At 34.4% G+C, this 26834-nt stretch overlaps 1 protein-coding gene across 2 annotated transcripts in view; it reads right to left on the bottom strand.

Moving 5' to 3' along the window:
- Positions 1 to 26834, bottom strand: part of LOC150088901 (uncharacterized) — a 101230-nt gene that overhangs the window by 15887 nt on the left and 58509 nt on the right. For both annotated transcript variants that reach the window (XM_090370947.1, XM_090370946.1), the window contains exons 7-9: positions 23209 to 23332; positions 16885 to 17043; positions 15563 to 15753 (exon numbers count right to left, since the gene is read on the bottom strand). In XM_090370947.1, the coding sequence (XP_090227073.1) occupies positions 15563 to 15753; positions 16885 to 17043; positions 23209 to 23332 (474 nt within the window). The remainder of the gene's footprint in view (positions 1 to 15562; positions 15754 to 16884; positions 17044 to 23208; positions 23333 to 26834) is intronic.

Below are 26834 nucleotides of genomic sequence, written 5' to 3' on the forward strand. Positions count from 1 at the left end.
AAGACTGGTGAAGGGAACAAAGGGGTGCTCTTATGAAGAAAGGCTTAAGTTCTGCAAATTTGCAGCTTCTGGAGACTAGGCACCTCCAAGGCGATCTGATTGAGGTGTATAAGGCCTTGAATGGATTGAGTGTTCTCAATGCTGATGGGATTCTTCCTCTTGCTCAGACCACAAACCTGAGGGGGCATAAATTCAAACTGAGGAAAGACAGTTGCAGAACAGATGTGCAGAAGTTTGCCTTTAGCCAGTGGGTAGTTGCCTGCTGGAGCAAACTTCCATCTTTCCATCTGTTGGTTGTGGACGTTGATAGCTTAAATAAATTCAAGGCAGAACTAGACAAACAGTTGGAATGAATGGATCAGTGAAATGGGAAGGTTTTTTTTTTTTTTTTTTTTTTGGCTGATGCTGTATAAGTTTGCATTCTTGCATCATGTGCCTCTATTAATGCTAATGCTATTCCACCTTTTATCTAATAATTACTTTTCAATTTCCTTCCCTCCAATTTGCTTATTAATTCAGCCTTTAATTTAATTTAATTTGTCAGATTATTTAGGTTTTCCTCATTCTTTCTCTATCTTCCACCTTGAGTGCTCCTTTTTCTTCTATCCTATTCCTTCTAGTTTTGGCACCTTGTGTAATTTACACCTCCATCTATTTGCTCTTCTCTAGTTTTATTACTTTAACCTTAAATATATATATAACATATTAGTAATAAGAGGTTGTAGTGAATGTTTACAGCAAAATAAAGAATTATATTTAGTGATATATTAGGATGGTTTATGGACTACGGGCACTACTAGAAAATACCTAACGACCATAATGGAATGTAGATAAGTGGTTGGGGATGAAATGGAGAAAAGCTGGCAAACCCGGATGTAGTAACAATGAAAAAAATCATTAGGTACCTGAAAAATAAAAGTAATATATTAACAGTAAACAGTAGTACTTAATGCTATAGATTCAATGATTTTAACTTCTTCATCAAGGGTGAGCAGCCAATAACAAAGTAAATATAGCAAGAAGTAAGGCCTCTGTTTCCGATATTAAACATATGTAGCGTGTGGTTAAAATAATGAAACCAAGTTGAAAAGTGCATGCAGAAGCTAAATAAAAATGTGGCAATAAGTAGGAAGTTGATGTATATTTTAGCCGACAGAGACTGAACACAAAAGAAAAAAAAGGAAAAAAAAAAAAAAAAAAAAAGAAAATATTGCAATCTAAACAAGAGGAATTTAGAATGAAGGACCAAGACAAAGAAAGATGACTTACTGTGGTGCGGAACTATCATGTTAAACTGCATCGGTGTTACAGAATTAGCAAATTAGGCCACATATATATATATATTATCATTGAATTATATTAAATATTAATATAAGTTAAATTATAATAAAATATTGGACATATATATATATATATATATATATATATATATCAAGCATATTTACAATCAAGATTAATGCCCCTTATGACTGTATTTATTATTTTAGTTTATTTAAAAGCATATTTTAACTGTATTGTATTTTTATTTTGAAATAAAAGCATTGTGTCAACTATTTCTTATTTCTCTCCAGTTCCAATAATGATTTACTAGTTTTATTTGCCAAAAATGTCTTTTCGATAACTTTTCTACTTATTTAACATCTTAGGTCCCACCATGGCAGTCTGAATTTCCTTTTCTTTAATTATGAATTTTATTTCCCTTTCTTTGTAAGTTCTCTTAAATTTTCTCCATTCTTCATCTAAAGTCATGTTAGCACCAGGAATGTTGAATTTTAAAGAGGTTATTGATTTTTGGCAAATCTGAAAGCTTTTTGATTGTTGTTCATTTAACACTTTTTCATATCCCTTATTTTTAGCACTAATTAGCATTTTTAATTTGCTCAATGCATGAAGATTGTTGCTCCCCATCTCAAATTCTCTATTATACTCTTGTATCTTCAGTTGGTGTTTAAATGCCTTTTTATAATGATATAATCAGTTATGGTTTTCTTGTTTCTATTATATTCCCTTCAAGCAATGAACAACAATGGTTTTGGAATTTCTGAGTGGTAAGATGTTTTAAACATTTCAAATAAGAAAAGGCTTTAAAAATAAAGAAAAAACCAAAACTGTCTGAAATTGTTACCTTGCAGTACTTTAATATTTGGCATATAACACTTGAGTTCTTGTCAAGAACAAATTGAGCCAAATAAGTTCTCCAAGGATTAAAATTTCCATCTAACAAAAGGATTCTCAGATCCTTTTGTTATAGAAATTAAGTATCCAGTCCTCACTGTGGACAAACTAAATTTTCCAGAAAATTTAGTTTGTCTGCCATTATTTTCTGCAAACTAAAGTTTCCAGAAAATAATGAGGCTTACCAAGAAAACTCTTCAGATATATTATGATGCTGTATTTGTCTCTATAGCCACACATGGCATGCTCATGTGGTTCCATAGGACAAATACCATCAAATTACAGGATAAACTCAGAACCCTACAGCAGGGGCAGGCAACTTTTATAAATGGTGGCCAAATATAATGTCTGTGAGGTACACGTGGACCAAATTTATTTTTAGTTTTCCATGATTTTTAAGATTATTAAAATGGTGTATAAACAGTCTTATGTTATTTATTGTAATATTTATACACATTTATATATATATAAAATATTAAGGATAATAGAAAAAGTAAACCAATCAAATAATACTATCAGGGACTTAAGAAAATGCAAAAAAAAAAAAATATATATATATATATATATATATATTATTATCGCTTTTTACCAACAATCTAGATGACTTAAACTGCGACCAACCACCCAGACTGAAGGCAAAAAACGACAAGAGGTTCTCTGTTTCTGTAATGATCAATATATGCTAAGTAATTTAAATCTAAACCAAATATAAACCAATATAGGCCCAAATATAAATCAAATGTAAATAAAAAGTTAAGAAATTTTAGAAATATTAGAATCAAATGTAAAAAATGTAAATGTAAGCATATATTAATCATCGTTGACCCAACAGAGAACGCAATTTAATGATTAAAATAAGATTAAATATATAATACACACTACATATTTACCGTATCTAGGACATAATGTAATAGTCGTCAAAATAATGTGATGCCCCCTATGTGATGGATACGGTAAAAATAAATATAAATAAATAATTAAATTTAAGTTAACACAAAGAGAAACATGCAGATAGTAAGAAGAAAAACTAAAGGAGTAGGAATAATAGAACCTGAACTCCACACAAAGGCGAAAAATAGTGGTATAGATAAGAAATAGTTTCTCCTATGTCCTCGGATTTCCCTAATAATTTTGGAGAAATAAAAATAAAGAGTGTAGGACAGTTTAAAGACATTAAAAGATATAAGTTGTGGTTCGGGTATGCCCGGGATCGCAAACCCGTTCCTATAGTAGGACCCTGAGCTGAATTTGCATGTTACCTCAGCGTGAACTTAAGTAAATTTAAATGAATTTAACTATATATATATTATTTTTATATATATATATATATATATAAAAATGATACACTGTAATTTGCAAGCTGGTGGGTACAAGTTTTCTACGCCGTAAGGCACCAAGAATGCAAAGTGTATCCTATGTACATATATACATGGCACTAAATATGACAATTATATTGAAACAGTATATGTTCAGAAAACAAATTTTTGAAATTAATTATGCTTATCGCTTTCCTGAAGTGATATTTCAGGTAAGCGATAGGGAAATTATTATTAATCAACTTGCCGTACAATGCTGTTATGTTTGCTGAACAGTTTTTATTATTATTGCAAATATAAGCAATCCTCAGACATTGCGATAAAATGATATTAGCTTGCACTGATCTTGATATATTAGATCTCTAGTTTGTAAGGCTGACTACATTGAAATTAAATGCGTCTCTTTTATTATATACGTTTACGTCTATATTATTATTATGGAATATTTCTATATGAAGATCCAGGTAATTTGCTATAGTATCGGAACTAGTTTTTTCTAATACAAGTTCTTCTGGATATAATTTACTGTAATCCTGGACAAAATGTGGACAATTAAAAACACAGATCATCTACGTATCTGTATATAAGTAGGTTATCTTGAAATGCTCTTTCTGTATAATATAGATAAAGGTTTGTGATTATGCTTGATGCTGGACTTCCCATAGGGGTGCCAGTCACTTGCAAGTATAACGATTTTCCATCATATACATAATTATTAAAGATACATAATTTTATTAGAGTATCCCAATAGGTTAAATCAACCTTTATTTTTTATTTTCCAAATATAGTTTCTGGAGAACGACTTTTAAATTATCAAGATTAATGCTCGTAAATAGACTGTTAAAGTCAAATGTTTGTATTTGTTGAATATTGTTATTTTTTATTGCATTTATAATCGGTAAGTTATTATTTATTATAATAGTTTTATTTAAGTTATTTAATATAATTTTAAGTAATTTTTCTAATGTTTTTCCAGGAAATTTAGCATAACTATCTCTACATGATGTTATGAATCAAAAAGCAATAGGTGATTTATGAAATTTGGGTATGCCATATATACGGATATTTTAGGTTATTATACTTTAACTTTAATTTTTTATGCAATGCAATTAATTTTTTGATTATTATATTAGAGGAAGATGTTATCTGTTTATATGTATGGCTAGACTGTAGTTCATTTTTTATAATTTCTATATAATATGATTTACATATGATTGCATAATTGCAAGCAGCTTTGTCAACAGGAGTAATTAAAAAATGTTCATGTATATCTTTGAGCTGCCTATTTATTAATTTGGTATTATATAGATTATCCTGTATGAATTTCAATTGATTATATTTGTTAGATATGATATTAAGCATTGTAAATAACCACTGTGGTATGCCTCAACCGGTATGTTATATTTGTATGCTGATCTTATGCAGTATTTTAGTAATTCTAGATATAACAATTTTTTAAAGGTAGATATATTAATAGGTAGATTAGGTCGAAATTTAAAACCCAGTGATAAAATATCTCTAAGTTCGGGATATGGGATTATATCTAAATTGCCGGTTATAATGTGGTTATGGTTAGGATCCATGTATCTATGAAATGAAGGTTTGTGGCAAACACATGTATCCTGTCCGATGTTAATATTGTGAAGATTTGTAGCTATTATTTTATAGTTACACGCTTTAAGACCAAATGGTTTAGAATATTTAACTCTGATATTAATATGTAAGTTATTAATAGGCAGCAAGTCATTACGTAAATTAATAGTTTTATGTATATCCAAATCATCCATAATTTTATTTTGAGAGTATAAGACGAGGACAGAGTTTTCTGGTTGCTTGTTAATATTCAAAATATTAATTCTGAATTTAACAATGTCTAATATAAATAAATTTTAAATTTTAATAAATTTTCTGTTTATACTCCGGGACGACCAAACGGTCAGAGGAGTTCACAAGATAGACAGAATACAAGAAACAGCACCATATTCAGTGGTCACGGGCTTGAACCCCGGTCACTCAAGGCACGTGTACTTATGCACCCGCGCGCCTAACCACTAGGCTACGGCTAATGTGCATAAGGTGAGAAGAAGACAATCATTGGCTTTTTTATTTAGCGTTTTGAGTACACTAAGTTTAATACTGAAAAGTGTGTTGTGTATTTTACTAATATTTATAGGATCAGTGTCCCACATTTTGAATAAATCTATGAAGTCTCCTAGATGTTCTCGGTTGCTTTTATGTGTGTTGGATTTACTATATTTTCTATTGCGATTATATTTATGAAGTTTGGCAATTTGAAACAAATATATTTTAAATTATTCGTCGTATATTTTTGATTAAATTTATTATTATTCCCTATCGCTTACCTGAAATATCACTTCAGGAAAGCGATAAGCATAATTAATTTCAAAAATTTGTTTTCTGAACCTATTGTTTCAATATAATTTTCAATATAATTGTCATATTTAGTGCCATGTATATATGTACATAGGATACACTTTGCATTCTTGGTGTCTTACGGCGTAGAAAACTTGTACCCACCAGCTTTCAAATTACAGTGTATCATTTTTTATATATATATATATATAGTTAAATTCATTTAAATTTACTTAAGTTCACGCTGAGGTAACATGCAAATTCAGCTCAGGGTCCCACTATAGGAACGGGTTTGCGATCCCGGGCATACCCAAGCCACAACTTATATCTTGTAAAAACTGTCCTACACTCTTTATTTTTATTTCTCCGAAATTATTAGGGCAATCCGAGGACGTATGAGAAACTATTTCTTATCTATACCACTATTTTTCACCTTTGTGGAGTTCAGGTTCTATTATTCCTACTCCTTTAGTTTTTCTTCTTACTATCTGCATGTTTCGCTTTGCATTAACTTAAATTTAATTATTTATTTATATTTATTTTTACCATATCCATCACATAGGGGGCACCACATTATTTTGACGACTATTACATTATGTCCTAGATACGGTAAATATGTAGTGTGTATTATATATTTAATCTTATTTTAATCATTAAATTACGTTCTCTGTTGGGTCAACGATGATTAATATATGCTTACATTTATATTTTACTTATATTTCTTACATTTGATTCTAATATTTCTAAAATTTCTTAATTTTTATTTACATTTGATTTACATTTGGCCTATATTGGTTTATATTTGGTTTAGATTTAAATTACTTAGCATATACAGTAAACCCCCGCTATTCGCGGGGGTTACGTTCCTGAGAAATGCCGCGAATACTGAGTAATGGCTCCCATAGTAATAAAGGGGTTCCGTTCCAAAGTATGAAATATATAAGAAAAACTAGTCTAAAATTTTGTCTATGTATGTATTATATGTACCTTCATAATATGACTATGCACATAGTGAAATGCAAGCATATGGCATCCAAATGAAAATAAGAAACAATTTAATATTAAATGTAATATTTATTAGAAATTTCGAACAAATCTTTCAAACCAGCGCCTTTGTAGAAAAAAAAAAAAAAAAACTTATCCCACCAGTGCTATCACCAGTTTCGCTAAAGTGTTGATAAAGGAGTTTTGCCTTTTCACGAATGATGAGTGAACTTAACGGAATTTTATTTTTTGAGTTCGGTCTTCTATCCACAGATTTAAAGCCTTTCCCCTTTTTTCCAATTTAACATCACGAGTTACAGAGCAAATTTTTGAAGCAACTAGCGCGTTTTCACGGACACTACGGCGGATTTTTTGATTGATCGTACCGTTAACTCATTGATTTTATAATGTTTTGCCACTGAGGAGACACTTTCACCTTTAGAAATTTTGTCTATTAACTCAATTTTATTCGCTAATGTCATCACCTTCTTTGATATTTTCACATTTCTCTTGTTATTCGTAGCCATATTTTTGTACGGGTTAGAAAGAACTTGTCCACAATAAAGTCACTTTCGTCCTTTAACACACTCGAAAAAGTGTTTTACACTGCAAAACGGTAGATTTATCACTTTTATAAGCATATCAATTTATAAATTGATAAATTTATTCAATTTATAAGCATATAAATTAAAAGCAAACGACAAAAACTTCCATTGCAAGCGCATAACACATACTGAACAAGGATTAGCGAAAAACATCCACGCTGGCGATTTTGTCACCCCTCTCCCCCCACCCACTGATCGCTGTTTTGACCGGGAAAGATAATTTTAGCCACGCCCATGTTTTTTTTATGGCAGATAATATTCATGGCGCTTTAAAATTCACATTTTTTTAGGTTTCATTTTATATTAAATCAGCAATCGCGAAACCGCGAATACAGATACCGCGAATAGCGAGGGTTTACCGTATTGATCATTACAGAAACAGAGAACCTCTTGTCGTTTTTTGCCTTCAGTCTGGGTGGTTGGCCCCAGTTTAAGTCATCTAGGTTGTCGGTAAAAAGCGATAATATATATATATATATATTTTTTTTTTTTTGCATTTTCTTAAGTCCCTGATAGTATTATTATTTGATTTATTTACTTTTTCTATTATTTTCTATTATCCTTAATATTTTATAGACATTATGGGTGTATTGCATGATTGTTTTCAACTGCATTGACCCATAAATATTAGTTACAGTTACTGTCATTTTAACTTTCTTTTTTATCACTAATATAAATATAAATATATATATAATTTTATTAATAAAAAAAATGAAATACAAATTCAAGATAAAAATTACAAAAACACAATTATAGTAACAAAATACAAATACAATTCTGTTAACAAAAATTGCAATTTTATTTTTATAATATTTAATGAGATGTGCTACTGTATTTTTTTTTTCAGTGAATCAACATCTGGATTAATATTTGTTGTAGTAATGTGAAGAGTATTTTCTAAATTTACGTCAGAAATTCAATTAATTCAAAAATATATATAATGAATAGCAGGCCCTTTATTATATATATTCTGAAAACAACCATGGCCCGGATTATGCACATTCACAAGCTGGAGGTTGTCCATCCCTGCCCCACAACTTTTTATACCTCTGGTCCTTGTTTATGAGGTCCTTGTCGGATAGTCTCCACTCCTATTTTGCAGGTTCCTGTGGAAACTATTCTACTTAACCACCACAGCATTTAGAGGATTTTGTTGTTGTTTCAAAACATTCCAACAGAATTTCTTGGATTAAACTATTTTAAAATTTTTCTACAATTTGCTTTAGAATTTTTTTTTACTAGGCACAAACCTTACAGCCATCCTCTAACAGAATTGCATCTGGGTAAAAGCAGTGTTGACATTATGTGATTCTAATCTATTAATTACTGTAAACCTCACTATCAATAGGATTTTCATATACTGACTTGCCCTAAGAACTTTAAACCTCTTCCCCCCCTACAATGAAAAATTTTAAAAATTTAAAGTCACTACATTCAGACTGATCTGGATTTGCCATTTAAGCTTAGTAACTGGAGTTGAACTACTTCCGTCCACCTTGGATATGATTTACAACTTTATAGCTTCACTGAACGTATCTTCTTTTATATACTGAACCTAGAAAATTTTTCCTGAGCTTAACTCCTTTGAAGATTTCATCTCTTGACTTCATGTTAACAACTAAAGTATGCTACAGAAGCTGATCATCTTGGCTAATTATCACTTGCATTTTGCTTAGAGTTACCTTCATAGACACACTGGATCCAATAATGTCATTTTACCTTGCTAGATAATGGTTCTCTACATTTCTTGAACCCATATTTCATACGGGAAAGGCATGTTGGTGCATGCCAACCAACTGAAGACAACCATCTTGAATATATCTCTACAATAAGAGCAATTAATAAATATCTTAAGCAATATAGTACAGATTGTCGTAATATTATATTTGATTATAGTCTAAATAGATAAGGTACATGTTGTTTAATGGTATATTATGTTAGAATTTTTTATATGTGGTGTCCGAAAATATAATGCTGATACCATATAAATATAAAGAAATATGTATACCAGTTAGCTGCCCAGTAAAAAATATATACCTGTATATCAAGGCACCAAAAAGCTATAATAGCCGATACCAGCCCCCATAGGCCAAACCTAGTAAAGCAAAAATCATAAGTAAAATAAGGTAATAATAATTTAGTTGTTTACAGGCAAGATGACAATTTTCATCGTGCCTGTAAACAACTAAATTATACACCTAACCATTAAACTTTAATATTATTTTTGGGTTACGTTATACAGGCAGATGACAACAGAAACTGATAGCTCTGTTGATTATTGGAGGGATATATTGAGAGGGTTAGCCCTTGATAACGTCCCTTCCAATGTATCCTACTACCCATAATTAACATATTGTGTTATATTATTATTACCTTATTTTACTTATGATTTTTGCTTTACTAGGTTTGGCCTATTGGGGCTGGTATCGGCTATTATAGCTTTATGGTGCCTTGATATATGGGTATATATTTTTTACTGGGCAGCTAGCCGGTATACATATTTCTTTATATTTATATGGTATCAGTATTATATTTTCGGACACCACATATAAAAAAATTCTAACATAATATACCATTAAACAGCATGTACCTTATCTATTTAGACTATAATCAAATATTATATATATATATATATATATATATCTTCTACTATATCCTTTTTGCATCCCATTTCCCTTCTCCCTTTTGCCATTCCCCTTTTTTTGCTGATTTCCTCAGAGCATATTGCTGCTGGCCCTCAAGCTTATTTCTTTGCTTTGCTGATGTTGCTGGTTTAGGCCACCAGTGACACAGGATTTGCTGGCATCCACTGGTATTACACACTGTACAACAGATGTGGAATTTTTTGCCTTACCCTTGTGTAAGATAGTACATGTTAGTAGAAGCCCACCTCCTCATGGGAGGGAGAGACACCAGAATGCAGCTTTCCAAGTGATCACAGTTTCCTGGAGTTAAATGGCCAGAAACAACATTTACACCCAACACACTATACAGATACACTACATTTCTGGACCTTTTTTACATAGTTTTATATCAACACAATGTGACAAAGCAGAGTTCAATTAGTGTTCAGAAACTGCCCAACATAAAAAAAATATATATATATATATATGCTGCAACCTCAATATAATGCAGTGTCAGGTGACAAATTTAATACCTGTGTTATAAGTGAAGTGTGCTATAGCTAAAAATTTTACCATTTTTTCCCCAGTTTTTTTTAACATAATACACTTTGCTTAGTAAATACATACTTTATTTACTAATGTTTTATGAGTATACAGACTAAAAAGACAAAGTATTAAAGGTTATTTTATTCTCTTTACATTCTACTAATACACAAAGCTGTTATTGACTTACATTTTACACATCCATTCTGAAATAGCCATGTAATTTAGTTTGCTGGAATTGATGACATTTTATTAGTACATAATTCTTAATAGTGGTCAGATGCAAGAAATGAAGATGTTCACTATTACTCTGACGTTCTAACAATGCCAACACCTCACTAACATTTTCAATCACTAACTTCTGGTGCTTTTTCCTTACATGAGTCATCCACATTATCCTCTGAGTCACTCCCTATATCAATGTCCTCTTGTTTGTCAATTATGTTCCCACTGTTCACAGAGTCTGCAATTTTTTCCTTGCTCAGGTAATGCACATCTGGAGCTTCTGCATCCACCTCAATCCAAGCAGCCAGATCATTTGTCTTGGAGTAAAACACTGTTTTGCTCCAAGACTGCCACCAAGTACATTACAAGCAGCCTTTGCTTCTTGTTATGAAAATGCTGCCAATTCAGTGTTATCATTAGTGATCTTATCTTGTCTTTTCCAATAATTTTTTTCAGCAGTTTTCAATTACTGTTGAGCTTACTTTCTTCCACACTATTTCAATATTGTAGGCAACATCTTTCAGTGTTAATGTTTTTGAAAATTCTAGAACTTGAATTTCTGAGTTCACAATACCAGCAAGTAGCTCACCATGATAGTCAGCTTTCAAGCTTATTATCATGCCCGGATCCATGAGCTGAATGAGTGTGCAGTTGTGTTCCTTGGCAGAAACAAGACTCTGATCTTGTTATCTTTCGATTTCAGGGCATCAAATAAAGGATGAGCTGGGCAGTGATCCAACGGTAACAGTTTTTTGGAAAGCAAGTGGTGTCTCACCAACGGTACAAACTCACTTTTAAACCATGAAGCAAAAATATTGCTCTTCATCCAAGTGTTGGAGCTATTTTTATAAATCACAGGTAGAGATTTCGTGTTGATGTGCTTAAACCACCAAGAACTTCGATTTTTTTTTTTTTTTTTTTTTTTTATGTGAACCCCAAACACGAGAGGTATTAGAACCTATAGTACTTAGTACCGTGCTTGGGTTGGAGATTGAGAAGACGAAAGAAGATATTTGTTGACATTGGACTTGAACTTCTGTAGATTGTAATTTTCAGGAAATACGTATGAAGGAAGGTTGTTCCAGAAAACGGCAGTTGAATGAATAAATGAGGAAGATGAAAAGTTGGTTCTGTGGGTTTGAAGTTGGACAGTAAATGGATGTTGGCTGGTGGCGGCACATGTTCGGACTGTTTTGAAAGAGAGAGCTGGAATTATAGAAGCTAATTCAGAAGAACAGTGCCCATGGAAGTATCTGTAGAAGAGGCATGCAGCAGAAACAGTGCGTCTATGAGACAGCGAGTGGAGAGACTCTGTTAGAGATGAATCATTAATTAACCTAATTGCCCTCTTCTGAATGGAATCAAGAAGCCTGAGAGAGGTTTTCGGGGCACCACCCCAGATGTGGGAACAATATTCCATGGCAGGGCGGATTTCCAATTTATACAGAGTGAGCAGGTGTTTGGAAGAAAAGTAACGCCGAGAGCAAAAGAGAAAACCAAGTTTTTCAGATGCAGAGGAAGCAATATTTGTAATGTGCTTGTGCCAAGGGAGATTAGAAGTCAGGGTAATCCCCAAAAGAGATATATCCTTTTGCGTAGAAATTGGTGTGTCACTAAAGATAAGCATAGGAGCAGAAGAATCCTTTTTGCGAGATATAAGACAAGACTGAGTTTTAGAAGGGTTGAAATCAACTAAGTTGTCTTTGCCCCACTGGAGAATTACCTGAAGATCGGCATTTAAGGAATTGGTAGCAGATTTTTGAGAAGTTGAAGCTGATTGAGCAGGACAAGGTTTCTCAAAATGGAAAGTTGAATGCAATGTGCTATCATCGGCAAAACTATGGATAGGATTTCCAGTCAATGGAAGAAGGTCATTGATATACAAGAGGAAAAGAGTGGGGGAAAGAACTGAACCTTGTGGGACACCGGCATTAGTGGAGAAGTTAGAAGACAGAGAGCCATCAACCATCACCCTCAGTGATCGATCAGAGAGAAAACTGGATAACCAATTACTAAAAACAGTTGGCAAACCATAAGATGGAAGCTTGTTTAGAAGACCTTTATGCCAAACACGATCAAAAGCCTTTGAGATGTCAAGAGCAACTACTTGTGTTTCACCGAACCTTTCCATTGAATTAGTCCATAAATGGGTAACATAAGCCAGAATATCACCAGTGGATCGACACTGACGGAATCCATACTGGTGATCGTTGATCAGACGGAAGGTTTCTAGGTAGTTTAAGAGTTGGTGGTTAATTGATTTCTCCATTACTTTAGAAAGAGTAGAAGTAATTGCAATGGGACAATAATTGGATGGGAGGGATTTGTCACCCTTTTTAGGAACTGGCTGGATATGAGCAAATTTCCAAGCAGAAGGAAAAACACCTTTAGAATAAGAAAGTGAAAAAAGGCGGCAAAGAATAGGAGTAAGTTCAGGAGCACAGGTTTTGAGAACAAGTGAAGAAATACCATCAGGACCTGGGGCTTTCTTAGCATCGAGATTCATCAAAATCCTTCTGATATCCTTTTGACGGAAGACCACAGGAGGCATTGAATGGAGTGTGTTGGGAATGGTGGGAGGTGTTTTACCAAGATCATTAATACATGAGCTGGAAGAAAAATGGGATGCTAGCAGGTCAGCTTTATCCTTGGCTGAAGTGACAACAGAACCATCTGGTTTGGACAGAGGTGGGAGCAGAGATGGGCAAAAGTTGTGGCCAATAGCTTTGGCAAGAGACCAGAATGCTCGGCTACCATTAGGGCAAGAAGCAAGTTTTCTACTCTTAGGCTGTTCAAACTCTAGTTTGGACTGATTAATAACTGCTTTACAATTGTTGTGAGCTTTGGTGTAGGCAGAAAATGAAACTGAAGAAACACAATGGCTGATGCACAATGGCTTTAGCTTGTGATTTCCAGTCTTGTTTGCACACAGTAATTCTCTCTTTGTTAGTTCTCAGGCTCACTTTATTGGATGTATTTTTAATATCTAGTGACTTGTTGTACAGTGTGTTTCGTCACAGGTGTATAACTTTTCATCTGTGAATTCACCTCTTGAAATGCATTACATGGAAATTCAGGAAACACTTCTGCTGCTGTAATGTCACTAAATGCAGATCCACCTACAAGACTAACTTGGGATATCCCATGACAAACTTTCCATCTCCAAAGCCACCCTTTAGAGGCTTTAAACGTGTCATCATCCCCACCAAGTAGCTTATGAAATTTAACGGCCTGCGTTTTCAAAATTACCCCATTTATCAGTATTGCATCACTATGCTTCTGTAGAAACCACTTGTATAAGCACCGGTCCACATCACCGTTTTTACAAAGTCTATTTTTCTTTCTTTAATGGCCTACTTAATCTTTTACGGAGTCTATGAATTAACACAATATTTCTTCCTTTCTAGTTTTCTTCATCCAACCGCAGATCATCCCTTCTGCAATGCCACACTAACAAAATATACCGTAGTTTGCTTTGCCACTCTTAACTCTTTTGATAATCTTAACTTTTCTTCAACTGTATAATTTTTTTCTTTTGGTGACCATTATTTCAGTCTTACTGATTTACTAACTTTACCATATACTTATTTCTGATGCCCTACAGTTTACCGTGTTTATTAGAAAACTAAATCAAAACCAAAAACTGTTGTTATTTGATTTTTAGGAGCATTAGCAACTAAGGCCATATTGCTCAGGGATATGCGGTGGTTATTCCTTGACCTTTCCACATACTCCGTATTTGGTGGTGACGGGTTCGAGCCCCGGTCTAATCAAGAAGCGTGTGCTACGCGCACTGCTGCTCCTTCCCACCTGGCTACGGAGGCGCCTACCAAAAACTGTCCATCCTATCAGTTCTGATGAAGTCACATGATTTCTCCATAAATCACTTCTCAGTTCATGTATATTTTTGTCTCGTTTAGCCCTTAACAGTTTCTGTTATCCTAAGTATAACTTCAATTCGAAGAAAGGATGCCTCGTGCTGTTGTTTACAAAAATTTACTTTGCAACTAATGTAACACACTTGACAAACACTAGCTGTATTCTCCTCCAGAGGTAGCTGCTTGTAATTAGCATTCCACTGATGTACTCTTTTATTGCATCTCTAGCTGAAGAAAGAAACTGCATGTCTGTAGTAATTAGTCTCTGATGAGTCCTGTTGTTTACAAAAATTACTCTACAACTGAATACTGAATGTCGAAGTGAATACACTGCCAATTTTTAGCTAATTTCCCTTTCTTGGAAATACGGTAATAGGATGTATTGTAGATAAGAGTCTACATAGTATTTACTTTTTCCAGTTTCCAATATGAAATTTCTAGTTCCTTGAACACACTACTTTTCATAATTTGCTTTGGGGAACATAATCATACCCGCAGTATATCCGAAACAGCGGTGTGAAGATGCACCTTATATCAAGGTTGCACTGTATATGCACACACGAGTTAAATATCTTTACTACTAAGGAGAGCAATTACTTTTATTAGTGTTACTTTTTAATTCCAAGAAATGGAAAAAAAAAAATTTAACATTTCAGAACATTATATAATAGCATTATATATCTTGATATATAATCTGGAGAGGGTGTTGAACAGTGTTTTGACTTTGGTTAGTTAAAAGAGCATGAATTCATATAAAAAACTAAGCACTAGTAATGCAAATGTCATACAGATCTATCAATTAGATGAGATTTAAGTAAAAGACCAAAGGTAAAAATTACCTGTTCTCAGCTTCAAAAGAGCTTTTATACTGAGTCTGATGGCTATGTTTTGAATGTGGCACATTTCTAATGATGGTTGGAAGAGCAGGCAGATGACGATCATAATCAGAAAATAATTGTGAAAAGTCATTCTGAAGAGATTTTCTACGACAGTTACCTTTCCATCTATTATATATTTCTTCATGAACAGTCTATTAAAAATTGTAAAGCTTATGGTAGAGTTTGTCATTAATTTAAAATTCAATTTTAAATTCATTAACACAATTGGATAAAATTGTTTCCTTAACACAATTGGATATCATCTAAAATAAATCTTTGCTATCATACACTATCATTTAGAAATACTGTCATTATGAAGTTAAAATAATGCTTGGCTTAGTACAGGTCAAACAGCTGCTCACTAAAAGTTGAAAGATACTTAAAATGAGTGATGTATACTGAGTCGTTTGGTCAGCGTGAAGCAGTAACACAGATATACATAATCAAATAAAAATATTTTTTTCTTTTCTTTTTTTTTTTTTACCAATAATTTGATCAAAATATTTGATTTAAAAAAAAAAAAAAAAAAAATCAGTTTAGAACCTGTATTACCAGATCTTTTATACCTCGTTCATAAAAGTTTTTTGGTTTCTGTTGGCACCACTGCTTCATCATTTTTCAGTCTTCAGAAACAAAAATCACAAGGCAAAAAGTCTAAATGGCATGGATGTTTTGCTGCACAACAATGTTCAGCCCACATCTAGCTCCACACACTATGGCAACATGGTGGTCATAGTGTGTGAAGCTACATGTGGGCTGAACATTGTTGTGTAGCAAAATTACACCATCGTTCAAATTCTGGCTCTCTTGCTTTTGATGGCGTGTCCCAAATCAACCCTGAGGATTTGTGCATAGTATTCTGAGGTTTTCTTTGCCATTTCTCCAGGTCACAGAATGATAAAGAAAAAAATAAAATTTACATTCTGTTTTGGGATTTATTATAATTTAACTTGCAAAACTGGACGAACAAGGTTAAGTGCAAATCATCATTTTAGTTTGTAGTAAATCACCGAAGTAGCAAATGGCATTGTTTTTGTTATGTCTAATATTGTGAATGCCTTCACAACAAGTTGCCTGTTATTGCACTACCTCAAATAAGCAACGCTTTCCCAGTAGAGAAGACTAATGTTACTTATTCTCAGCAGATACCACCACCCAGACGGCACCGTTTCGAAGCTTGTTGGCCTCTTCAAAAGAGTGCTGTCTGGGTGGTGGTATCCATCAAGATGTTTCTGAAGGTAATCCAAGTAAATAGCAAGTAAAGGATGTGACTTTCTACTCACCTCCAATTTCTGAACCTGACTGACAATATGATCTAACTGATGATTTGTTTCGGCAGAAGAATATCCTGTTTCAATTTTCTGGAGCTCATTAACTGTGTCACTTAGTAAATCATCAATAACCTCTTCAATCACAGTATCTAATTTTTTTAATTCATCTGGCTGAAAAATAATTAAAACACAAGGTCATGAAATTTAACTTTATGTTTCAAGAGATATTAAATATTTTACTGCAATTTAACAAATAACTGGAACTAAATCGAACAAATTAAAATGTATTATGCCATTTACTAGGGATACCTAAAACATTCAAGAAGTTCCCAGAATGATTATTTTTTCATAAAGATGTTTGTTTGTTTGTTTGTTTGTTATTTGGTTTTTAGGAGCATTAGCAGCTAAGGCCATATTGCTCCGGGAATATGCGGTGGTCATTCCCTGACCTTTCCGCATCCTCCGTATTTGGTGGTGACGGACTCGAACCCTGATCTAATCAAGAAGCGTGTGCTATGCACTGCTGCTCCTTCCCACCTGGCTACGTAGGCGCCTTTTCATAAAGAAGTAAATGAAACTTCTGCATAATTTAAAATCTACTATGCTGTTTGCTAAGCATACACAGTATATTAAAAAAAAAAATCCCCATGATTTTTTTCTCAAAATTGAATGAATGCATGTACATTTAAACATTTTCTTAATCAACAACACATTTTGTGTTTGTACAGTTGCTGAAAACAATCCGGAGAGCTATTTGGTGACATATTTATCACCTTTATCATTACAGCTTGCACTCTGTTAGCATATTTGAAATAGCAACTTTAAAAAAAATTATTTTAGCCTCAGAAAAAGTAAAAAAATTGAGTGCTACAAACTCGGCAAAATAAAGTGTTTGCTTATTTCCTGTTATTCCATGTTTAGGCATTCATTTTGGTGTGTATGAAGAAAAAACAACATGTTACATTCTACCACAAAAATGTTCTCTACTGAGTACTAGAGTCCCTATATCAACTAGTTACATTTGATACTAAAAAATTCACTAAGTAATCCAAAATTTTTTGTATTTTCTTTTCTGTATGCTATTTATTTTGTATATCATCTTGATATTTTATGCAATAAAATAAAAATATAAAAAAGTAATGTACAAAGTCACTTTATTATTTAAATTAACTATACAGAAAGCTTTAGAATTATAAAATAGTTAATGTTCTTTGGCCTTATTGAAATTATGTGAAGTTGGGAGGACTGTCTTTCCTTTTCATGTGTTTCTGTGTGGACAGCAAGATTTAAACTGACCAATTAATGCAATTTTGAATTCTACATACAGTAAGCCAATGTTGAGAAAAGGGGAGCTGGTTTCTGTTGCACAACTTCACCAAAAATTCCTTGATAATCAGACATTTTGCACTGATTATCAAGTTTTTGGTGAAGCATAGGATTGTGGAGCTAAACCCTGCTCTCCAATTCCTCTAATTTATCTCCCCAGCCTACTTTCATTCCCCAAAATCAAATTCCATACTGAAAGCATGATTTGAAGGATGTAAAAAATATTAAAAAAAGTGACAAATGTGACAGGTGGCAAATATTTAATGCATTGAAAAATCATTTACAATAGCTCTATAGGCAATCTCACAATCACTTTCAAAGTGATTACTTTGAAAGATTTTAAAAGTTTTTTTGTTCTGATGATGGTTGGTTGGTTATTTGGTTTTTAGGAGCATTAGCAACTAGGGCCATATTGCTCCGGGATATGCGGTGGTCATTCCCTGACCTTTCTGCATCCTCTGTATTTGGTAGTGATGGGCTCGAACCCTGGTCTAATCAAGAAGCGTGTGCTATGCACTGCTGCTCCTTCCCACCTGGCTACGGAGGCGCCTGTGTTCTGATGAGGAAGTGAGTTTATGATAATAAGTTAAATTAATAAAGATTAATTTAATTATGAAATTATGTAATTGAATAACCAATTTTTTTCACCAAGTTTCAAGGTTTCATTGCTCACTACTGTGGTGTGGCAGTAGATCTCAATATTGGTATTATAGACAGTTGAATAACACTCAGGTTCATGTGATATAGTGAGTAAACAGGTTTTGTTCCATGCAACAATTCCTTGGTATATGTGATCAAATACCTGCAGACACTGAGCACTATTTTTTTCCTTGAATTAAAAAAAATAATAATAAATAAAAAAAAAAAAAAAACCAGAGATTGACAATGGGAATAGAATGTTAAAAATTTAACCCTTATTTCTAATAGAATAAATCAATTAAGGAAATAATTTATGCAAAAATGCTAGAAAACAATCTGTTTATATTTGAAAATATTCTTGCAGTCTAATAACTAACTTCCCCTGAAAAATTCCAGGAATTCTGTGATGTATCTGTATCTAAAGTATCAGAAATAAGTTAATATCAAAACCCAGGACCTGTGGGTAGAAGTATTATTCTGTACATATTGTATTAAATGAATACTGAACTTTTAATCACAATACTAATGCTTTAACATTTGCCACCATACATTCTAAAATTTGTAATTTTTGGTTTAACTTTAAAAAATATTTTATACTCAAATTAGACACAAATTATTATTAACAATTCAATTAACTGAAAAAATAAAATAAAAATTTAAAAATATGTATATACACCGTATTATTTATTTTATTCCTTTTTTTTTTTTTTACATATTCAATTTCATATCCATAATTTACAGAAGCATGAATTTAAAAATGCAAACATTATGCTAGCTAAAAGAGGAAGGAGTAAAAAAAGTAAATTTATTATAGTCATTACTGCACAATTTCATAAGTCCCATGGAAAACAGATTTTTTCTGGCTGGTGCTTGCTTCCTTGCATCATTTTGCTAGCAGACATTAGTGTCTGCTTTGTCAGAATTACAGCCATGTCAAGGCATTTATACACCAAGATGTAAGCCTATAACAAGATACAGCCCCTATAACAAGATACAGCGTGTCCAATATGCAATACTCGCATATTGGACACGCGAGTAGTGCGTGGTAAGTTTTTTTGTATTTTATCTATCGCCATACTTTTTTTGAACATTTTTCGATACAGTAAGGCCATGGCTTATGTAGATTTGGACTACGTTACGTCATTTATATATTTTTTTTTTATATAACTGAAGATTTCAGTGAAGGGGACACATTTCACTATAATAATAAAAACCCACAGAATTCCAGCTATCGGTATTATCGTAAATGCAATAAGATCGATTATAAACGAGTTTACTACCCGTTTATACACTAACAGAAAAGCCCAGTAACCCGAAAAGTGAAAATTATTATTTTATGGCAGTGACCTCCAGAAATGAGCTTTAGTAAAATGTGAGCTCTGGTGGAGTGATAACAGTGAGTTTTGGCCTTAACCCTGTGAAGTTCTTTTCAGAAAATTTAATTTTGACTGTTATCATGGGGCTGACTAAGAGAATAAGTGACAGTGGTCCTAGTAAATCTATCAAGAAAAGGAAAGTAATCTAGTTGGATTAGAAAATTAAAAGAGCAAAGAGCATGCAAGTTGGATGTTAGAAGACTGGAAGAAGGTGTGCTGGTCGGATGAGTTTTTTTATACCCTCCACACTGTGGATGGTGTACGGATTTGGCATCAACAACAAGAGGCTCTTGATCCATCATGCATGGTATCAAAAGTGCAGGCTGGTGGAGGTGGTTGTATGGTGTGGGGCATGTTTCACTAGCAGGAACTTGGACTCCTGGTGCATGTGGAACAACGTATCAGTGGTCTCTGTTATCGTCAACTGCTTGCTGACTGTGTACACCCCGCTATGGTACACCTTTTCCCAAATGGCGACGATGTCTTCCAAGATGACAATGCGCCGAGCCATCGGGCACCTGTTGTGCAGGAATGGTTTAAAGAACAGTTCTGACTATCAGCATATCGATTGGCCTCTGAACTCCACCAATATAAATTCCATAGAGCACTTGTGGGACACTATGGAAAGGCATATCAGGCGTCTGGATACATCAATCACCTCCAAACCTGCATTGCTGGGTGCATTACACACACAGCTTGGTTGGCCATACCTCCCGAACGTTTCCCATCTTGTTGAATCAATGCCATGTCAGATAGTGGCTGTACTGAGGGCAAAAGGAGGACATAATTCAGTGATCACTCAGTGTATAGTATAAGACCGGATCAAATTAAAATGATAAAATATAATGAATAGCAATTACACTATATATGGAATAAAAACAACTGTAGCTTTCAGAGGCAACTGCTTCCTTTATCAACAGTAAGACTTAACTTGTCATGTACATCCTTAAATAACTACAGGATTATGGCTCGCAGCATGTGATACCATAGGAACATGGGCAGTATCCTCCACATGTGCACTGAAACCAGAATTGGCTCAGGAGCATGCCAGGCGGAACCATTCATCCCATCCCAGAATTGCGGTTTCAAAGAGGGGATGAATACGGATTCCCGTCTCTATTAATGGTATTATGCTCAGAACAGCAAATCCACAAACTTTCAAGCCATTTGAGGTTCCAAAATCTGTGAAAATGGTCAAGCATTTAATCTCATATATGATCCCACTTGAACCTTCCATGGGATTGTGAGGAGTGCTATGTTGGTGAGACAAAACACCATTTCAAAAATCGTATGGGGGAGCACAGTAACGCAATAAAGGCTGCAGATTATGAGAAATGTGCTGTGGCCTAACATTTTTGGGAGGAGAACCACAAAATTTCACCTAGCTATGCCGTTGTAGTTGACTATTTGAATGGATTTTGAAACCTCAAATGGCTTGAGAGTTTGCAGATTTGCTCTTCTGAGCATAATACCATTAATAGAGACGGGAATCCCTAGTCATCCCCTCTTTGAAACCGTAATTCTGGGATGGGATGAATGGTAGTGCCTGGCATGCTCCCAAGCCATTTCTGGTTTCAGTACACATGTGGAGGATACTGCCCATGCTCCTACTGTATCACATGCTGTGTGCTGTGATCCTGCAGTTATTTAAGGATGTACCATGACAAGTTAAGTCTTACTGTTGATAAAGGAGGCAGCCGCCTCTGAAAGCTACGGTTGTTTTAATCACTTTTATTCTGTATAGTATAATTGCTATTCTTTATATTTTATTTTATCTTATTGCTTTTATTGTACAATCAGTGTATTTTATTTTATCATTTTAATTTGATCTGGTCTTATACTATATTATTCCTATTTTAATAAAGTTTCAGTTATACAGTTGGTGTATTATTATGAATCAGAACATTCCCAACCCCAGAGGCCTATTTCAAAAACAGGTTCTAGTCACCAAGGCTCTGTGGGGAGGTGCATTGTCCTGCTGGAAGAGTCCATTGCCCTGTGGGTGCACAATAACCACAAAGGGATGCAGATGGTCTGCAAGGTTGAACATGTAACCTGGATTGTTCAGAGATGCATCTAGACATACCAGAGGTCCCAAAGTATGCTAGGTGAACACATCCAAGGCCATTACCAACCAACCAACCATCTGCCTGAACAGTTCCTCGTTGACATGGAGGGTACATAGCTTTGTGCAGTTTTCGCCAGATACACACACCCTCCTGCCCATTCGAAATAACTAGAAGCAGGACTCATCAGACCAGGAGACCCATCTTCAACCATTCAAGGTCCAATGCCGATGTTCTTTCACTCAGTTGAGGCGTTAAATCCTGTGTCGTGGTGTTAGCAATAGGACTCGGGTGGATCGTAACCTCCCATAACCTACTATGGCTAATGATCACCTGATGGTCTTGGTGGAGACATTTCTGGCACCTCCCTTGTTGAAGTTGGCGGTGATTTGTGCCACTGTCCCTCTCCAGTTGGCTGAAAAAATGCGAGACAGACATCAACGGCCATGTTCATCCACCACCTTTCTCTGCCCACAGTGCTGTCCACGATGAGATGTTATTCTGGAAATGGCATATTCCTGATACACTCTCAACGCTGTCGAACGGGGATAGTGCAATTTTTGTACCACCTATGCAATAGTGACCCATGCATTGGGCACCCACTATCATCCCTCTTTCAAAGTAGGTTAACTCATGACATTTATCCATACTGACATCGAATTACAGTCCACGTGAATGCAGTGTACCTATATACCTGCCAAGTGGTGGGTTCGTCCACTAGTAAGAGGGGTGACAGCATCGCATTGCCCAGGAACCAGGTATCCCATGAATTCTGGCCTTTCAGTATAGTATACTGTGTTCTGTGATCAATTTATTTTCTTTAAAACCACCTTACCTACTTTTATCTGCAAAAAATAAAATAAAATAATAAATAATTTACACTCAGATATATAAGAAGGTAAATTCTTTTAGGTTTGAATTCTACATACAGTAAGCCAAATATTTTCGGAAAAGGAGTCCACTGCATTGTGATCTGCTGTTTGGGTACTTGTGCTTGAAAGTTTTATTCCTTGTTTCTGTGAATTTATTCTTTCTTTCATTATTTTGCTTGTTCTATATAAAAATAAATAAAAAATAGAATGAATACAGTGAAATCATTAATTTGTCTTTTTCCTGAAGAAGGCTATTTAAAGTTAATTACTTTAAATAGCGAGATAATAAACTATAATTATAGATATTCACAAGTACTGAATAACAGCACCACTGATAACACAATACCAGGTATTCAGCAAAACTATGGTACATTAAGTTCTTAAAGAATGCATTTTCTGTTAATATCACCATTTATCATATGCAGTTAAAATTAACAAGCACTATATTTATGCACATTACTTAACAGTTAATCCAATACCTCTTGCTTAACAGTTAATCCAATTTTATTATAAAAACGTGCGTGTGTGTTGGCAAGTTCCAATATTTTTTGCCAAGTTAATTTCAATTTATGCATTACAGTTGTATTGAAAATGCTATTCTTTTACTGATAATGCACTTTAATTACTTCCAAATTTCTGCCCGTGCTTTTTCGTCATTCTCAAGTTGGAACTCAAGGGGAAAGCAATGTCCATGTACTACATGGACATTGCTAATAACCAGTACATGGACATTGCTTTCCATGTACTGGTTATTAGCAGTGATTTATCACTGCTATGTATTAAGAATCTTCATGGTTCGAAAAAAAAAATTACAGTCTACAGAAGTTCAAGTCCAATGTCAACAAATATCTTCTTTCGTCTTCTCAACCTCCAACCCAAGCACAGTACTAAGTACTATAGGTTCTAATACCTCTCTTGTTTGGGGTTTGCATAAAAAAAAAAAATACAAGTTTGGAAATTACATTATAGGAAAGACACAGATCTTGTTGGAAAGGGTGCAGAGATGAGCAACAAAATTAGTTTGGGATACAAAAGGATATGCTTACCAAGACAGCATGGGGTTCTTTAAATTGCAATTTTATAAGGCTTTAAAAGGGCTAAATAAACTAAATGCTGATGGAATCTTTACTATTTCTGAGATGAAAAACACAAGACGATATAAATTTAAATTTAAACTGGAAAAGGATCGTTGCAGGACATATGTATAGAAATTTGTTTTCAGCCAAAAGGTAAGCAATTGTTGAAATAAACTTCCACCTGGCACTGTGGAAATGAACAGTTTGAATTAATTTAAGGAAGGTTTGGAAGGAATGGGCAAATTAAGTTTTTTTTTTGGCTGGTGCTGTATGTATAAGTCTTTTTCCTCATATTATATTGCCAATACTAATACTAACTCTGTGACAAATTTACTATATTGCCAGGTTGGTCACAACAAGGAGTGGAACATGAATCAGAAGGACCTGTTCAAATATCTTGTGGGGGAGGTGAGGCAGGATCCAAAACTTCACCTTTGCTTGAACTGCAAACATAAAAGGTGTCTTTGAAATCAGTAGGCAAATCAGATTATTGCATAAAATGTTATGTAAAATAATGCTGTATTTTTTTATAAAACACATGATGAAAATATAAGGATGCAACAAACAGGTTGGTACGTAACTTCGTTATGTGTAGGGCAAGTAGAAGAGAATTAATGCTAGCAGAATATGCAGACATTCACTTTGTGTACGGTGTATGTGAAGGAAATGCTAGAGTTGTAGTCACCAAATACCAGCATCATTTTCCAACAGGATGACACCCTAATTAGCATGTTTGTCAATGTTCACTGTAATTTGAGGGAGTGGGGTATAGTGAAATGGCATCATGACCGAGGATGGCCCAATCATATTCTACACAAGCAGAGAAAGATGCTGGATATCATGATATTAGATAACTCTACCAGCACACGAAGAGTTGCTGCAAGAATGGGTCATCCCAAAACCGTCATCTGGCACACACTGCATGAACATGGGCTCTATGCATGCCATATGCAGAGTTCAGGTATAGCAAGCAGAAGATTCACTTGCACATGAGCAATTTTGTTTATGGATACTTAATTGTATGAACAGGCCTGACTTTCTTGTCAATATCCTGTGGACTGACGAGCCAACATTTACACAAGGTGAGATATTCAACATGCACAATCTACATACATGGTCAGTGAAAAATTCTCACACCATTCAGCAATCCCATTTCCACGTTGGGTTTAGAGTCAACATGTGGGTCAGCACTGTAGGAGATAACTTTATTCAACACAAGTTCCCTGCTTGCCTAAATGTTGATCATTGCTTTTTGCAGAGGGCATTGCTAACGCTTCTGGAAGATGTTCCTTTAAGTGTAAGTGACAATATGTGGTTTCAGCATGAGTGAGTGCCTCCACATTAGCATAGGCATATGATGCAAGAAAGCAAGAAAACAGCATCAGCCAAAAAAAAAAAAAAAACTTCCCATTTCACCCATCGATTCACTCCAAATGTTTGTCTAGTTCTGCTTTGAACTTATTTAAGTTGTTGACCTCCAACTACAACAGATGGAAGTTTGTTTCAACTATCAACCACCCGCTGGCTAAAAGCAAATTTCCGCACATCTATTCTACAATTGCCTTTCCTCAGTTTGAATTTACGTCCCCTCAGGTGATTACTCACCTGAGGGGACGTAAATTCAAATCCCATCAGCATCAAGCTTGCTCAAACCATTCAAAGCCTTATACACCTCAATTAGATCACCTTGCAGGTGCCTAGCCCCCAGAAGCTGCAATTTGCAGAACTTCAGCCTTTCTTGGTAACAGCAACCCTTTGTTTGACTCACCAATCTTGCTGCCCTTCTCTGTACTCGTTCTAGCAGCTCTACATCTTTCCTAAAATGATGCCCCCAGACCTGTATACAGTACTCAAGGTGTGGCCTGACCATTGCCTTATACAAGGAGACAATCACTACCAATTTTAAACACACACACCAACCGTTTATGACTGATTGAATAATGAAATAAAATAAAATAAAATAAAATAAAATAAAATAAAATGATAAAAAAGACTGTAAAATAATATTTACAAAAAACTTAATTATTTACAAAAAACTGAAATATAACAAAAATAAAATAAGTAAATAAGTTAAAATACATCCCGTTTAAGTTCTTCTAGTGCTTTCTTCTGTTTCGGGGTAAGATTTGGAGCAACCGTTTTTGCTTGGCCCAGGATGGCGACAGCTTTAACACGAATTTGATTAGCAAAATGTCAGGTATAAAGATATCATAATCCTACCAGCAGATAAAGGCAGATCAACGGTGGTATTAAACAAAGAAGATTACCACAAGAAAGTGTTAGACTTATTAGGTGATAGTGATACTTATAAGATTATCCACAGAAACCCCTTGGCTAGCTTAGAACAGTGTGTAAATAAGATGCTACAATCCTGTCTAAGAATGGAAAAGATTCCAAAGGACAAGTATTGGTCCATGCATGCAACAGGGTGTCGACTGCCCAGATTTTATGGGTTACCTAAGACACACAAGGAGAATGTTCCATTACGGCCCATAGTTTCCTTCATTGGTAGCCCTACGTATGCTTTATCAAAATATCTGGTGCAGCTGATTTCCCCGGTTGTGGGGCGGTCCGCATTGGTCATTGGAGACAGTGTGGAATTTGTGA

This window comes from Mastigoproctus giganteus, chromosome 3 (genome assembly GCF_048544385.1).
Source record: "Mastigoproctus giganteus isolate SK-2022 chromosome 3, ASM4854438v1, whole genome shotgun sequence".
In the NCBI taxonomy this organism is placed as follows: domain Eukaryota; kingdom Metazoa; phylum Arthropoda; class Arachnida; order Uropygi; family Thelyphonidae; genus Mastigoproctus; species Mastigoproctus giganteus.